The sequence below is a fragment of the Coregonus lavaretus genome, assembly GCF_964263955.1.
Source record: "Coregonus lavaretus genome assembly, chromosome: 28".
Lineage (NCBI taxonomy): Eukaryota > Metazoa > Chordata > Actinopteri > Salmoniformes > Salmonidae > Coregonus > Coregonus lavaretus.
The window spans coordinates 25,117,701-25,134,772 of NC_140015.1; the positions used below are offsets into that span (position 1 = coordinate 25,117,701).

Below are 17,072 nucleotides of genomic sequence, written 5' to 3' on the forward strand. Positions count from 1 at the left end.
ACGTTCACCAACACTACTGTTATGAAACAGGCCCTGTGTCTCATACTGTAATTGTGCATCAAGCTCATTTGAGAGGCTCTTAAGGTACAGTTAATGCATAGTGGGCTGTGTCCATGTCGCTGTACCACTCTAAGGGGGACAGCAGTAGCCTGCAGAGTGGGTGGTAAACACCACCTGGAGCCGTTTCATTCCTTCACTCGGTCAGCTCACCTGAATCTGCCTCTCCACATGACCACTGAAAGAGATTAAGGATGGAGAATGGTGAGAAAATGTCTTATCTTCTGTTCTCCTCTTCGTGTCTCTGGGGGGTTTGCTGTAAATGGTGTTCTTTGGTGGTACAACCCCCCCGCCCTCACATAGTATCGACACGGCTAGAAGGAACATCGTTACACATGTTTGTGCTGACACTTGCTTATAGAGCTCATTCTTCAATAGAGATAAGATTTTCTTTGTGAATGGCGTATGTGTGTGTGTGTGTGTGCGCGTTTATGTGTGCCTGTGTATTTGTGGTGTGTGTGTGTGAGCGAGCGAGCAAGCAAGCATGTGTGCCTGCCTTCCTGGTTATATGCCAGCCTATGTAGATGTGTGTGTATAAGGAGTGTGGGGGTTGATGTAAATGCAGGTACTCCATTACATATATTGAAGCATTGTCTATCATGCTGTTAGACATTGGACTGAATGTGTTGTGTACTGTATTTAATGAATGGGTTTTAGACTAAAGGGCAGCAATTGAGGTGGAGGGAAGAAGTGGGATGGGGATGTAGGCAGTAGTGGTTGGGAGGATGGGGTTGGAGTTGTGAGTGTCAACGTCAGTGTGTGTGAATGTTTGAATGTGTTTGTGTAATGGGGGAAAATATCCAGGCTCCTTTGGGATTCTCTAAACCTCCTTACGGAGAACAGATGATCGCCCACGGAGGGAGGGATTAGAATTGTGTTTTGAACTGATGTACATACTGTACATTACCCACACTTTCTCTGTCATGCCTGCACACACAAACTCTCTTGGTGTGACCCCCACTATTGAGGAGTGCTCCGCTGTTGGCCCAGAGTGTGTGATGTTTGCCAGCCAGTGTTCTGGGCAACCTTCTCACTGTGTGTGCCAACCAGGCCCCTGAGCCACAGCCTGAATATGTATGCCATGCTCTCTAAAACACCCTGGCACTCCTCTCTCGCTCGCTCTGACTCCAGCTTTCTGTTCTCCTCTCTGAAACTCTGTCCCGGTCTCTCTCTCCTTCCCATTTTTAAATCAGCATTTCTTTCCATCCATCTACATATCTCACCTCACATGCTACCCCTCTGCCTGCACTGTTTGAGTGACAGGCTTCCATATCTATTCTTCTCACTCACCCCCCTCCTCTTCTCCTATTTGTTATTCCTGGTGTGTTCCTCCCCTCCTGACTCGGTGGCCCCAGCCACTCAGTGGAGGCTGCAGGGTCAGCTGAGCTCAGCTTAATACACACACACACAAACACACACACACACACACACACGCACAGGCACACACACACGTGCACACAGACATACACCTTAGTGTGGAGAGTGAGCAGGGACTTAGCAGTGAGCCGTGGAGGGGAAATCTCACCTCTCTCCCTCTTCCTGCCGTAGGACTCCTCTCACCCTTTCTCCTCCGTACTCTGTGCTCCGGTTCTCTCCCTTCCTCTTCCCAGCTAGCCTTCTCTCTCTCCTCCCACTGTCCTCACACCTCAGTTTAGGCTGAGACCCAACCCAGTAGGAAGTTGTCACAGGTTGCTGGTCTTCTTCCATATACCCTGATAACACTGAGAACCCACCACCACACAGGGAGAGGAGCTGCTGGCCAGGGGACCATGCCTGAGTCTCTCTCGCATATCAGAAAGGACGGAAAAGAAAGGAAATAGAAAAAAGGCAGACAAAGGTTTGAGACAAACAGGCAGACGAGGATGAGGCAAAGATGCAGTGCTTTTGCGCTGTGTGTTTGTGTGTATCCAACCATACACTACTTGGCATGTCATGACCACAGAAGTTTGACGTGGCCTTCAACAACACAGGTTTCAGATGAGAGAGAGTGAGAGACTGACACAAAGCTTTTAAATGAAACGCTTCTGACATCAGTTCCTGTTATGCAGAGAGGAAAAGAGGAGAGTGACGATGAATAAAGAAGAGGAGAGAAAAGAGCCTTTGGAGTGTTTGGATTTCTGTCAGTCTGAGAGGGGGTGGCTGTCAGGGCCTGTTTGGAGCCCGTCTCCAGAGGAGGGATTAGAGGGAGAGGACTCCCTGATTGAGCACTGGGGTGGAGAACTGGAGAACTGCATATGCACTCAACTCCATCACTGCCTGCATGCGTCCAGAATGGCAGCATATTCCTTATTCCATATAACCCATAGGGCTCTGTTCAATATAGTGCACTATAAACGGAATAGGGTGCCATTTGGGACACAGCCCCTGCTTGCCTGCCTGGTTGGCTGCTGTACCCACCACTGCATCATACCGCTGCTGGTGGATTTGACATAGAGCTTACAGCAGAGCTGTTACCCCATCTGAATGACTCCCACTGGGATCTGGCAGGAGATCTCTTAAGGCTTGGACACACCAGTAGCGTTTGCTGGCCGATGGTACTTTGCACCGCTGAACAGTGCCGGCTGTAATTTGCAAACCGATTCTTCATGTAGAATCGCGCGAAAACGTCTGCAGCCAGACGTCCATCAGCGGGTGGTCCCTAAAACACACCACCCCAAACGAGCGGCAGACGAACGGCAGATCGACAATCGGCCTGGTGTGTGTGTGTGTGTGGTTCTTTAGGCCCTAGGGACCCTCATCCTATACTGCAGGAGATACATGCCCTACAGGAGCTTCTTAGGATCCTGTCATACTATACATGACGATCTTTATGTGAAGTTTAATTGGAGATCTTTGAGAGGGTCTTGGAGGAGTAAAATCTCTGAGCAGGGAATTCATTGTGATCTGACTTGGCAGACGCTTTGATCCAAAGCCACTTACAGTAAAGTGAGGCCATTATATTTGTAGTATGTGATCCCTGAGGGACTTGAACCCATGACCTTGGCATTGTTAGCATCACACTCTTACCAACTGGGCCACCAGAACCACCATGGTACAGCAACGTCTGACTCTAGTCATTGTGATATGTACGGTGAGTATGTCCTCAGTGTTTGTGTCCCAAATGGCACCCTATTCCCTACATAGTGCACTACTTTTGTAGTACACTATATGGGGAAAGGGGTGCCATTCTGGACGCTGCCAGTGTGTGTAAGTATTCCTGGTGAAGGACCGGATGAAGGCATTTCTCCAGTGTGTTTGTAGTGCCCAGAATCCCTCCCTGCCTCTCCTCAGGCAGACATACTTGGCAGTCCATAAGCACATTATAATGGGAGGCTTTGATCCCTGCTTATCCCACCTGCTTATCGTGCTTGTGTGCGTGAGTGCGTGCCAGAGATGAGAGAGTGTGTAAAAAATGTGTGGCATCGTTTTCTTATGAGGTGTTAAATGTCCCCTGCAGGTGACACTAACTTCATTCAACCTCCTCCTGTCTTGTCGGGCTGTGCTCACTCTCTCTCTCTCTCTCCTTTCTCATGGTCATGACACACACACACATGCACTAACTGTCTGTGTGTTGTTCCCCTTTACAGAGAGCCAGAGGGCGTACCGGTTTGTCCAGGGGAAGGACTGGGGCTTTAAGAAGTTCATCAGGAGAGACTTCCTGCTGGACGAGGCCAATGGGCTGCTGCCTGACGACAAGCTCACTCTCTTCTGTGAGGTAGGACACAAGTTCACACAACATAGAGATACAGGTAACTGCCAAAATAAAGGAAATAAGGTGAATGAGGGATTCAAAGTACAGTGAGGGAAAAAAGTATTTGATCCCCTGCTGATTTTGTACGTTTGCCCACTGACAAAGACATGATCAGTCTAATTTTAATGGTAGGTTTATTTGAACAGTGAGAGACAGAATAACGCATGTCAAAAATGTTAGAAATTGATTTGCATTTTAATGAGGGAAATAAGTATTTGACCCCTCTGCAAAACATGACTTAGTACTTGGTGGCAAAACCCTTGTTGGCAATCACAGAGGTCAGACGTTTCTTGTAGTTGGCCACCAGGTTTGCACACATCTCAGGAGGGATTTTGTCCCACTCCTCTTTGCAGATCTTCTCCAAGTCATTAAGGTTTCAAGCCTGATGTTTGGCAACTTGAACCTTCAGCTCCCTCCACAGATTTTCTATGGGATTAAGGTCTGGAGACTGTCTAGGCCACTCCAGGACCTTAATGTGCTTCTTCTTGAGTCACTCCTTTGTTGCCTTGGCTGTGTGTTTTGGGTCATTGTCATGCTGGAATACCCATCCACGACCCATTTTCAATGCCCTGGCTGAGGGAAGGAGGTTCTCACCCAAGAATTGACGGTACATGGCCCCGTCCATTGTCCCTTTGATGCGGTGAAGTTGTCCGTTCCCCTTAGCAGAAAAATACCCCCAAAGCATAATTTTTCCACCTCCATGTTTGACGGTGGGGATGGTGTTCTTGGGGTCATAGGCAGCATTCCTCCTCCTCCAAACACGGCGAGTTGAGTTGATGGCGAAGAGCTCGATTTTGGTCTCATCTGACCACAACACTTTCACCCAGTTCTCCTCTGAATCATTCAGATGTTCATTGGCAAACTTCAGATGGGCCTGTATATGTGCTTTCTTGAGCAGGGGGACCTTGCGGGCGCTGCAGGATTTCAGTCCTTCACGGCGTAGTGTGTCACCAATTGTTTTCTTGGTGACTATGGTCCCAGCTGCCTTGAGATCATTGACAAGATCCTCCCGTGTAGTTCTGGGCTGATTCCTCACCGTTCTCATGATCATTGCAACTCCACGAGGTGAGATCTTGCATGGAGCCCCAGGCCGAGGGAGATTGACAGTTATTTTGTGTTTCTTCCATTTTGCGAATAATCGCACCAACTGTTGTCACCTTCTCACCAAGCTGCTTGGCGATGGTCTTGTAGCCCATTCCAGCCTTGTGTAGGTCTACAATCTTGTCCCTGACATCCTTGGAGAGCTCTTTGGTCTTGGCAATGGTGAAGAGTTTAGAATCTGATTGATTGATCGCTTCTGTGGACAGGTGTCTTTTATACAGGTAACAAGCTGAGATTAGGAGCACTCCCTTTAAGAGTGTGCTCCTAATCTCAGCTCGTTACCTGTATAAAAGACACCTGGGAGCCAGAAATCTTTCTGATTGAGAGGGGGTGAAATACTTATTTCCCTCATTAAAATGCAAATCAATTTATAACATTTTTGACATGTGTTTTTCTGGATTTTTTTGTTGTTATTCGGTCTCTCACTGTTCAAATAAACCTACCATTAAAATTATAGACTGATCATTTCTTTGTCAGTGGGCAAACGTACAAAATCAGCAGGGGATCAAATACTTTTTTCCCTCACTGAAAACAGGTGCGGTTTCTGAGTTAATTATGCAATTAACATCCCATCATGCTTAGGGTCATGTATAAAAATGCCCAGTTGCCCATTATTTTGAGTACCATGGCTAGAAGAAGAGATCTCAGTGACTTTGAAAGAGGGGTCTCAAAGGAGCATAGGGGGTTTAAAGGGTGTGTGTCTGTCACCAGATCTCAACCCAATTGAACACTTTATAGGAGATTCTGGAGTGGCGCCTGAGACAGCGTTTTCCAACACCATCAACAAAATACTAAATGATGGAATTTCTCTGTGTAGAATGGTGTCAAGGCGCATTGAAGCTGTTCTGGCAGCTCATTGTGGCCCAACGCCCTATTAAGACACTGTTACGGTTTCCTTTATTTTGGCAGTTACCTGTATCTCTATAGACTGGTTGGTCGTTTAGCAACAAAACCGACTTGTGAGCAAAACAGACGGGGTTGGCTTAGATTGTTGATAACATGTAAACTATATTTTGTCTCCAATGTTTATTGAAAACATAAATAAAGTTGCACAATGAGAACTTGTCTCTCAAAGACATTGTTACGGTTGTTGGTTAGCTATCTAGCTAGCAGATTTTAGCCATATTAGCATAGATGTGACATCAGCCAAAACACCTCAAAACAAGACATGGTATCAAGAACAAGATCAAATGAGCTGAAACAATGTGACCTGACCAGGAAAACCTCTGGGTCCTAGTGATGGGTCATCACTAGTTACCACAGCCACAAAGTCATAAACCCTGTCTATTGCTACAATTTCTCTTCGCTAACCTTATTCCTAATCCTAATCTTAAATTGAGACCAAAAAGCAAATGTTTGTTTTCAGGAGTTACGATTTAGCCCATTTTAATTTTTGTGGCTGTGGAAACTAGTGGAAACCCTATGAATGGGCTATAACTAGGTGTCAGAGTTTTTCCTGATCAGGTCAAATTATTAGGAAAACGCCTGGCTCTAACTGATACATGTATGTGTGATGTGTGCATGTTCTGTGACAAAAGCACCTGTGTGTCTGTGTGACTCCCTCTCTCCAGCTCCATGCTGATTCTTATTCTGTCAGTTTGTCAGTAGGGCTCAGATCAGATGCTGTGTAGTGTTGGGTGCTGTTGTTGCCCTCCTGTAGCTCAGTTGGTAGAGCATGGCGCTTGCAACGCCCGGGTTGTGGGTTCGTCTCCCACGGGGGGCCAGTATGAAAAATGTATGCACTCACTAACTGTAAGTCGCTCTGGATAAGAGTGTCTGCTAAATGACTAAAATGTAAAATGATATCCCCTGTCATTACTAGGCTGTAACAGAGGGGGCAGCAGAGGTCAACCTTCCCTCCCTCTCTCTGTCTCTCTCTCTCTCCTTCGCTCTCTCTCTCCGCGCTCGCTCGCTCTCTCTCTGTGTGTGTGTGTGTGTCTCTGTCTCTCTCTGTGTCTCTCTCTTTGTCTCTCTCTCTCTCTCTCTCACTTTCTGGATATGTTAATGTCCTCGTTGTAATGCATGTGCCCATAAATGTTTAAAAAGCATGGCAGTGGCTGTTTAAAACAATCCTAATTAACCCTGCGGGGGTATGGTGCTGGAAACCATGTCTTGAAGTTTCCCCATGTTTGTTACGAGAGAGAGAGGAGCGATGTGCAAGTCTGTTTAAAGTGTTTCCAAACTGGGCCTATTGACTGAGGAGTAGGAGGGGCATAGCAGCTACTACAGAGCCATGTTGGGGGGTGGGTGGAGAGGTGTGTGTGTGTGTGTGTGTGTGACTGCGTGTACTGTGCCTGTGTATGTGTGAGAGGCTTGGCATAGAGAGAGTACTTCAACACAGCCCTCTCCAGTGGTGTGAGGCTGCTGGGTGGTTATAGTAATGGGTGGCTGCGCCTCGTCTGTAAATCTCTGGTAATTACACCAGCTCCATTAATGAGGAAACCAATGTGGGTTACTGTGTGGTTTAGGGCTGGGCGGTATACCGTATTTTACTATATACCAGCATTGCTGCATAGACCGGTTTGGGTTTTTACTTTACCTTCTATAACGGTATTTGAATGTTTGGTTTGTGATATGCCGTGTGTAATGTCCATTTTTATTGTTTACACCGCTACTTGAGTCATCCCGCTCCACTTTCTCTCTCAATTCCGCTTTCCTCACAGACCTAGCCCCACCACCTGTCACTCAAGGAGCACATTTGTTGTTGCTTGACCATGAGACACTTGTGTTAAGTCTGCATCGTCAATGCAGCACATGCAACAATATTAATGACAACGATGTTGCTTCTTAATAATAAATCCACAAGCGTTCTATCATTAATTACACTGTTAGTTTGTGTTTCTTACATCTGCAAACAGCTAGTTTGTCTTTTCTTAGCAAGTTTTAGCTAAATCGTGTTAGCCGATAATGCTAATCGCTAGTTAGCTGGCTGGCTAGCTAGCTAGCTAGTTAATAAATGTACTGAATCAGAGCGAACTTAGCTAGCTAGTACAGCCTGATATGAGTTTTGGTGTAGGCCTAAATATGCATATTGTTTGTGCAACAGTATCTTCTAAATGAAAGAGGAATAGGCAAAGCATGAATATGTTAGCTACATGAAGAAACATTTAATGTAGCCAAAGATGATGGATTCGGCTATTTCAGCCACACCCCTTGCTGACAGGTGTATAAAATCGAGCACACAGCCATGCAATCTCCGTAGACAAACATTGGCAGTAGAATGGTCTTTTCCAACAAGTCAGTTCGTCAAATTTCTGCCCTGTTAGAGCTGCCCTGGTCAACTCGAAGTGCTGTTATTGTGAAGTGGAAACTTCTAGGAGCAACAACGGCTTAGCCGCGAAATTGTAGGCCACACAAGCTCACAGAACGGGACCACTAGGTGCTGAAGCGCGTAAATATTATCTGTCAGTTGCAACACTCACTACCAAGTTCGGCCATGGAAGCAACGTCGGCACAAGAACTGTTCATCGGGAACTTCATGAAATGGGTTTCCATGGCCGAGCAGCCGCACATAAGCATAAGATCACCCTGCACAATGTCAAGCGTCGGCTGGGGTGTTGTAAAGCTCGCCGCCATTGGACTCTGGAGCAGTGGAAACGCGTTCTCTGGAGTGATGATTCATACTTCACCATCTGGCAGTCCGACGGACAAATCTGGTTTTGGTGGATGCCAGGAGAAGGCTACCTGCCCAAATGCATAGTGCCAACTATAAAGTTTGGTGGTGGAGGAATAATGGTCTGGGGCTGTTTTTCATGGTTCGGGCTAGGCCCCTTAGTTCCAGTGAAGGGAAATCTTAACTCTACAGCATACAATGACATTCTAGATGATTCTGTGCTTCCAACTTTGTGGCAACAGTTTTGGGAAGGCCCTTTCCTGTTTCAGCATGACAATGTCCCCGTGCACAAAGCGAGGTCCATACAGAAATGGTTTGTCGAGATCGTGTGGAAGAACTTGACTGCCCTGACCTCAACTCCATCGAACAGCTTTGGGATGAATTGGAACGACAACTGTGTGCCAGGCCTAATCGCCCAACATCGGTGCCTGATCTCACTAATGCTCTTGTGGCTGAATGGAAGTCCCCGAAGCAATGTTCCAACATCTAGTGGAAAGTGTTCCCAGAAGAGTGGAGGCTGTTATAGCAGCAAAGGGGGGATCATCTCCATATTAATGCCCATGATTTTGGAATGAGATATCGCCCAGCCCTAGTGTGGGTTACTGTAGTGAGTTAGTGACCCTGGAATAAATGATGACGGTGCTACCACAAGGTCTGGTAGTGTAAAGTACTTCAATATTCCTGGTCCTTGTTCTCCCTGTGATGCAGTCTTACCTACCATCAGAGACCTGGCTCCTTGTTCTCCCTGTGATGCAGTCTTTACTACCATCAGATACCTGGTCCTTGTTCTCCCTGTGATGCAGTCTTACCTACCATCAGAGACCTGGCTCCTTGTTCTCACCTCCTCTCATTCTGTTTCCTTCTCTTTTTTTTTCTCTCTCTCCCTTTTCTCTCTCGTTCTCTTTCTCTCTCTCTCCACTCTTTCTCTCTCCTTTTGTGAGAATGCTTTTCATTGACTACAGCTCAGCGTTCAACACCATTGTCCCCTCCAAGCTCGGCACCAAGCTTAGGACCCTGGGACTGAACATCTCCCCCTGTATCTGGATCCTGGACTTCCTGGTGGGCCGACCCCAGGTGGTGAAGGGTAGGCAACATCACGTCCGCCACACTGACCCTCAACACGGGTGCCCCACAGGGGTGTGAGCTTAGTCCCCTCCTGTGCTTCCTGTTCACACACGACTGCATGGCCACACACGACTCTAACACCATCATTAAGTTTGCTGACGATACGACGGTGGTAGGCCTGATCACCGGCGACGATGAGACAGCCTACAAGGAGGAGATTGGTGACAACCTCTCCCTGAACGTCAGTAAGATCAAGGAGCTGATCATGGACTGCAGTAAACGGGAGGGCGGGCGAGCACTCCCCCATCCACATCGACGGGTTGAGAGCTTCAAGTTCCTCTGTGTCCAAATCACTAAGCACTTAAAATTGTCCACGTGCACAGTCGTGAAGAAGGCGCAACAGTGCCTCTTCTCCCTCAGGAAGTTGAAAAGGTTAGGCAATGCTCAAAAAGATCTACAGCTGCACCATTGAGAGCATCTTGACTGGCTGCATCACTGCTTGGTATGGCAACAACACCGCCCTCGTTCGCATGGCGCTACAGAAGGTGGTGCAGACAGGCCAGTACATCACTGGGGCCGAGCTCTCTGCCATCCAGGACCTCTATATCAGGCGGTGTGAAACGAAGACCCGGAAAATCATTAAAGACTCCAGCCACCCAAGCCATAGACTGTTCTCTCTGCTTCCGCACGGCAAGTGGTACCGGTGCATCAAGTATGACACCAACAGGATCCTGAACAGCTTCTATCCCCAAGCCATAACACTTCTAAATAGCTAACAGAATGGTTATACGGAATATCTGAGTTGGCCCTTGTATTTATTTTTTATCTCTATGCACACTCACAGGACTCTACACACACACTGACACTCCAACACACACATAACATGCACACAAATTTATACGGACTCTATAGAAACGCACAAACACTCACATACAATCATAATTACGCTGCTGCTACTCTGTTTATCGTACACTGAGCATACAAAACATTAAGGACACCTGCTCTTTCCATGACAGACTGACAGGTGAATCCAGGTGAAAGCTATGATCCCTTATTGATATAAGGGATGCAACTCAATAATTAGTATGGTGTTCCTAATGTTTGATATACTCTGTGTATATCCTGATGCCTAGTCACCTTACCCCTATATGTACAGTGCATTCGGAAAGTATTCAGGCCCCTTTACTTTTTTCACATTTTGTTACGTTACAGCCTTATTCTAAAATGGATTAAATATTTTTTTTGCCTCATCAATCTACACACATTACCCCATAATGACAAAGCGAAAACAGGTTCTTAGAATGTTTTGCAAATGTATTAAAAAGAAAAAACGGAAATATCTTATTTACATAAGTATTCAGACCCTTTGCTATGAGACTCGAAATTGAGCTCAGGTGCTTCCTGTTTCTATTGATCATCCTTTTGATGTTTCTACAACTTGATTGGAGTCCACCTGTGGTAAATTCAAATGATTGGACATGATTTGGAAAGGCACCAACCTGTCTATGTAATGTCCCACAGTTGACGGAGCAAAAACCAAGTCATGAGGTCGAAGGAATTGTCCGTAGAGCTCTGAGACAGGATTGTGTTGAGGCACAGATCTGGGGAAGGGTACCAAAAAATGTCTGTAGCATTGAAGGTCCCCAAGAACACAGTGGCCTCCATCTTTCTTAAATGGAAGAAGTTTGGAACCACCAAGACTCTTCCTAGAGCTGACCGCCCGGCCAAACTGAGCAGTCACGGGATGGTCTCTCTGACAGAGCTCCAGAGTTCCTCTGTGGAGATGGGAGTACCTTCCAGAAGGACAACCATCTCTGCAGCACTCCACCAATCAGGCCTTTATGGTAGAGTGGCCAGACGGAAGTCACTCCTCAGTAAAAGGCACATGACCGTCCGCTTGGAGTTTGCCAAAAGGCACCTAAAGGACTCAGACCATGAGAAACTGCCTCCCGAGTGGCGCAGTGGTCTAAGGCACTGCATCGCAGTGCTAGCTGTGCCACTACAGATCCTGGTTCGAATCCAGGCTCTGTCGTAGCCGGCCGCGACCGGGAGACCCATGGGGCGGCATGCAATTGGCCCAGCATCGTCCAGGGTAGGGGAGGGAATGGCCGGCAGGGATGTAGCTCAGTTGATAGAGCATGGCGTTTGCAACGCCAGGGTTGTGGGTTCAATTCCCACGGGGTATGAACAAAAAAATTGTATGCACTCACTAACTGTAAGGCGCTCTGGATAAGAGCGTCTGCTAAATGACTAAAATGTAATGTAAATGTAAGATTCTCTGGTATGATGAAACCAAGATTGAACTCTTTGGCCTGAATGCCAAGCCTCACGTCTGGAGGAAACCTGGCACTATCCCTACGGTGAAGCATGGTGGTGGCAGCTGTGGGTATGTTTTCAGCGGCAGGGACTGGGAGACTAGTCAGGATCGAGGGAAAGATAAACGGAGCAAAGTACAGAGAGCTCCTTGATGAAAACCTGCTCCAGAGTGCTCAGGACCTCAGACTGGGGCAAAGGTTCACCTTCCAATAGGACAACGACCCTAAGCACACAGCCAAGACAACGCAGGAGTGGCTTCAAGACAAGTCTCTGAATGTCCTTGAGTGGCCCAGCCAGAGCACGGACTTGAACCTGATCGAACATCTCTGGAGAGACCTGAAAATAGCTGTGCAGCGACGCTCCCCATCCAACCTGACAGAGCTTGAAAGGATCTGCAGAGAAGAATGGGAGACATTCCCCAAATACAGGTGTGCCAAGCTTGTAGCATCATACCCAAGAAAACTCAAGGCTGTAATCGCTGCCAAAGGTGCTTCAACAAAGTACTGAGTAAAGGGTCTGAATACTTATGTAAATGTGATATTTCTGTTTTTTATTTTTGCTTTGTCATTATGGGGTATTGTGTGTAGATTGATTAGGGGAAAAAACAATTTAATCAATTTTAGAATAAGGCTGTAATGTAACAAAATGTGGAAAAAGTCAAGGGGTCTGAACACTTTCAGAATGCACTGTACATACCTCTATCACTCCCGTATACCTGCACATTGTAAATATGGTGTTGGAACTGACCTTGTATATAGCTTCTTACTTTCTCGTGTTCTTCTTATTTTTATTTCTTGTGTTTTTGTTCTACCTTATGTTATTTTTAGTGCTACATTGATATTGATTACTGCATTGTTGGGTTTGGAGCTTGCAAGAAAGGGATTTCACTGTACTTGTGCACGTGACATTAAAACTTGAAACCTCTCCTTTCGTTCTTTCTCTCGGTCTCTCTCTCTCTCCTTCCCTCTCTCTCTCCTTCCCGCTCTCTCTCCTTCCCTCTCTCTCTCTCTCTCTCTTCGCTCTCTCCCTCTCTCTCCGCTTTCTCTCGCTCTCTTGGCCACATGGTCCTGTCCTGCTTCTGAGAGAGAGGGAACTCCCCAGAGCCCAGTGCTCTTCTATCTCTTGGCTCTCTTCTCAATGCCACCCCTCATCTCTTCCCTCTCTCCTTGCTTTGCTCCTCTCCCTTCTCTCTATTTTCCTCCTCTGCTCCCTCCTCTCCCTCCTCTCCCTTCCTCTGCTCTATGCCTCCCCTCTTTTACGTCTCTCCCTCTCCTCTACCTGCAGGTATTTAATGAGAAGATAGTTCCCATTAAAGGTACTGTGCTGGCTGTCATAAGAGGTGCTCTGAGAGGAGGAGTGAAGGAAAGGAGAGGTCCCTTCAGAGGAGGAGAGAGAACAGGAGGGGGCAGAGGAGGAGAGACGGAGCGAGAGAAAAGGAAATGTGGATGACAGGAAAAAGGGGAGCTGATGGGCAGAATTGGATGGATATAAGTTTAGGAGAAATGTGGATTCAGGCAGACAGATTAATGGGTTGGTATGTGGAGGAGAAGTGTTTCTTTATTTTCCACACTTCTCTAATGAGACACCCTGGTAAATGACTAAATGGCTGCGCTCTCGACCTCGCTCTCTGTCTCTCTCTTTATCTCTCTTGTTATCTCTCTCTCTCGTTATCTCTCTCTCGCTCATGGCCAGATGGTCCCGGCCTGCCTCTGAGAGAGTGGAATCGCCCCAGAGCCCAGCACACTTCTCTTCTCTTCCCTCTCTTCTCCATGCCATCCCTCATCTCTTCCCTCTCTCCTGGCATTTGTTCTCCATCTCTTATCCTCTCCTGTGGCCCCCTTCCCTCTCTCCCTCCCCTGGCCCCTCTCATCTTCTCCCCTCAGGCAGAGATGTATGGATGTAGAACAGGGTGTGTGGTGGAGAGGAGACATGTACCAGTGTGAATAGGTGCCAGCTGAAGGCCCTACTCTAACCCCTCTGTCTATCTGTCTGCTCCTTAGGCATTAGTTATTAAACACCGCACCAGGGGTCTGGCTGTGCGTCATGTAGGAAAGGGCCAGAACAAACCCTGCCATCCTTTCTAGACATCTTTCTTCTTTTTTTTCTGTATATATATATAAATATCTCCCTCTCTCCGTCTCTGCCAAAGCTCCAGACACCTGCAGGTATTTAATGAGAAGATGGTTCCCATTAAAGGTTCTGTGCTGGCTGTCATAAGAGGCGCTCTGAGAGGAGGAGTGAAGGAAAGGAGAGGTCCCTTCAGAGGAGGAGCGAGAACAGGAGGTGGCAGGAGGGGAGGGGGCAGAGGAGGAGAGACAGAGCGAGAGAAAAGGAAATGTGGATGACAGGAAAAAGGGGAGATGATGGGCAGAATTGGATGGATATAAGTTTAGGAGCAATGTGGAGGCAGACAGATTAATGGGTTGGTATGTGGAGGAGAAGTGTTTCTTTATTTTCCTCACTACTCCTCTAATGAGACACCCTGGTAAATGACTGATCTCTCTTCTCTCCTATCTTTGACAGGGCTCATAGTAACCTCACTAAGGTCACAGTTTAAATACACTGTATGGATCTGGTTTTAAAGCAAAAAACTTACTTTGTGTCTCTGCCTAAGGGGTTTTGTTTACTGTTAAGTGTGGCTAGGTCTATTCAGACAGACAAAGTGTTTTTTGGATACCCATCTATCTGTCAGTCATCCTAAATTTGTAAGTCAGTGGTCCACCTTTAGGCAGCCAGCGGTAGTGTCAGAGAGCATCGGCTGGTGGACATGATTGGCTTGTTTCAGGGAACCTCCATCTTTTTCACCCACTCTGTTACCTCAGGGAGAGTGAATGAACCACTGAAGGGTTTTCTCATTCTACCCCAGCATAACTCACTTCATAACAGTGATGATACAATAGTGCTTCTAGTCTCATCCTAACCACCCTACAGCTTCTTTGCATCCAAAGAGCTTTCTATCTATATTTCTCTCACTCCTCCGTATCCTCTCCCCTCCCTTCCTCTCCACCGTCTCCTCCCAGGGATGGAGGGATGAGTGTGTGTGTGAATAAATGAGGTGGGTGCTGATGTTCAGCTGTTTCCTCCTCTTACTCCTGGTGTTTGAGCTGAGCTCCTCTCTCTCGCTCTCTCCCTTCTTTCTCCTGGCTGTCTGTGGGTAAGCACTTTGCCGGGTGACAGCGCCCATCCTTCACAGGGCCCTGCCATATGCCGCGCTGCTGTCAGAGGAGACTGCTGCAGATGCTCCAGCTGCCCCCCCCCCCCCACCACCACCCACCACCTCCCTCCCCCACCACCCACCACCTCCCTACACACCTCCCTCTCTCGCCTCACACACCTCCCCAAAACTGAGACGGAGAGAGGGGGGAGATGTGTAGAGGCTCAGTGAGACACAAAGTGAGAGACTTAGTTAGGGAGGATAGACAGAGAAAGAATGGGAAGGATGGAAGATGAGTATAAGAAAAGGGTGGAAATGGTTTGAGAGAAGATGTAAGTAACAGGGTTTGGAGTAGGCTTGGGTGGTATCCAGACTTTCATATTGTCATATCATCCTTCTCTCATACTGGGATTTACGGTATTTCCAGCATAGCACAGAAGGGGGTGCTAAAAACGCATTACCAGAATGCTAACAAAATTAGCACAAACTAATTGCAAAGACTTGCTCATAAAGTTATACAAGCATAGCTAGTAGCTACCAAATGTCATTTTCGGTCAGTGTGGACATTTACAAGCGAAAGTGGACAAGATAAATTGTGCAAATGAACAAAGTTGTGATGCATGCTTTTCTAAAGGAAGAGCAGCATGTGTACATGGACCAAATGGGAGAAGAACGGAGGAGAAAAAAACACTAGTAGGAAGCACAGGGGAAAATGGCAGCTGTACAGAACTCATCCAGAACTCTTTGACTTCAGGCAGAAAGCCATACTAAGATATCTAACGTCTACACCTCATGTGCACTGCACAACAGAGACTCGCAGATAGATATAGAACGCTATGGACTCACCAGCTCGCTTTCTCCCGTTGTGCAATTTATAAACAAACCCATGACTGGTGCAACTGTTTTTGGGAACTACGGTAAGCCTCATAATTTAAAATGTGACAGGTGAAATGAAGAAAGCAATCTGCTTTATCATCTAAGGTATTGCACAAGTTGACTGCAGGTAACAACTTAAAAAGTAGCTACAAATATTCCAATTTTTTGAAACACTTCTAATAAATATTTTTGCCAGTATTAAAAAAAACATCCCATGGCTTTTTCCAAATACCCCGGTATACGATATATACGATATACAGCCCAAGCCTAGTTTAGTTTTGGGAAACTAGTACTGGTAAGCTTCATAATGAAAAATAATGTAACAGTCGAAATGATGAATGCAATCTGCTTTATCTATTACCTAGTGCCCAAGTTGACTGCAGGTATTTATTAAAATTAGCTTAAAACGGTATTAGCAAATCATATGAGGGTATTTCAAAATGTATATGGTATACCGCCCAACCCTAGTTTCTAGGCCACCTCATTCGGTTGAGAACAAGTTACACCTTGACGCAACAACATCAACAGTTCTTTAAACCCAATCAAAAAGCCCCATTAGTTCTTCTCATAAAAAATGAAGCAGCAAGTAATTTTCTTTCTCCCTCGCTCCTACAGATTGTTTCCTTCAAGCGCTGTTAAATCGGGCCTCTGAGTCTCAAAGCTATCAGTTTAGTGTCTCTGTGATCTTCCAGCAGAGAAAACACAACTAGTTTAAAGGGACTTGAATGGTTGGCTTGCCTGCATCCGTCTGTCTGTGTCTGCGTCTGTCTGTCTGCACTGCTCTCTGCCAGCCAGACAGTTGTTTGTCTCTGTGGAAGAACAAGGCCGGCGAGACAACAGCAACACTTGGCTCCGAAACAATGGGAAACTGGCTGCTGTGGCTTGGGTCTGCTCGCTCTCTCTCTCTCTCTCTCGTGCGCGTCGTTCACCAGCTTGACTTCAAATCATGCATGAAATATGCCTCTGTCTCTGTCGATCCACTCAAAAACCTCTGTGGCAGACGGGTGCAGGTGCAGGCTGGTCTGCTGAAATACCAGCTGTAGATCTAGTCCAGTACCCTGGTGTGAATGGTGTCTCCACGGACTCAATGGAATGCTCATCAGTAGTGGTAACTGTCACTCACTATCTAATAAAGTAGGGGAATAATTTGGCTCATCCAC

General features: G+C 46.7%; 1 protein-coding gene across 1 annotated transcript in view; it reads left to right on the plus strand.

Annotated features, from left to right (window-relative positions):
- Window positions 1-17,072, plus strand: part of LOC311103422 (speckle-type POZ protein) — an 80,021-nt gene that overhangs the window by 44,362 nt on the left and 18,587 nt on the right. The window contains exon 6 of the mRNA XM_084144987.1: window positions 3,624-3,751. Within this exon, the coding sequence (XP_084001113.1) occupies window positions 3,624-3,751 (128 nt within the window). The remainder of the gene's footprint in view (window positions 1-3,623; window positions 3,752-17,072) is intronic.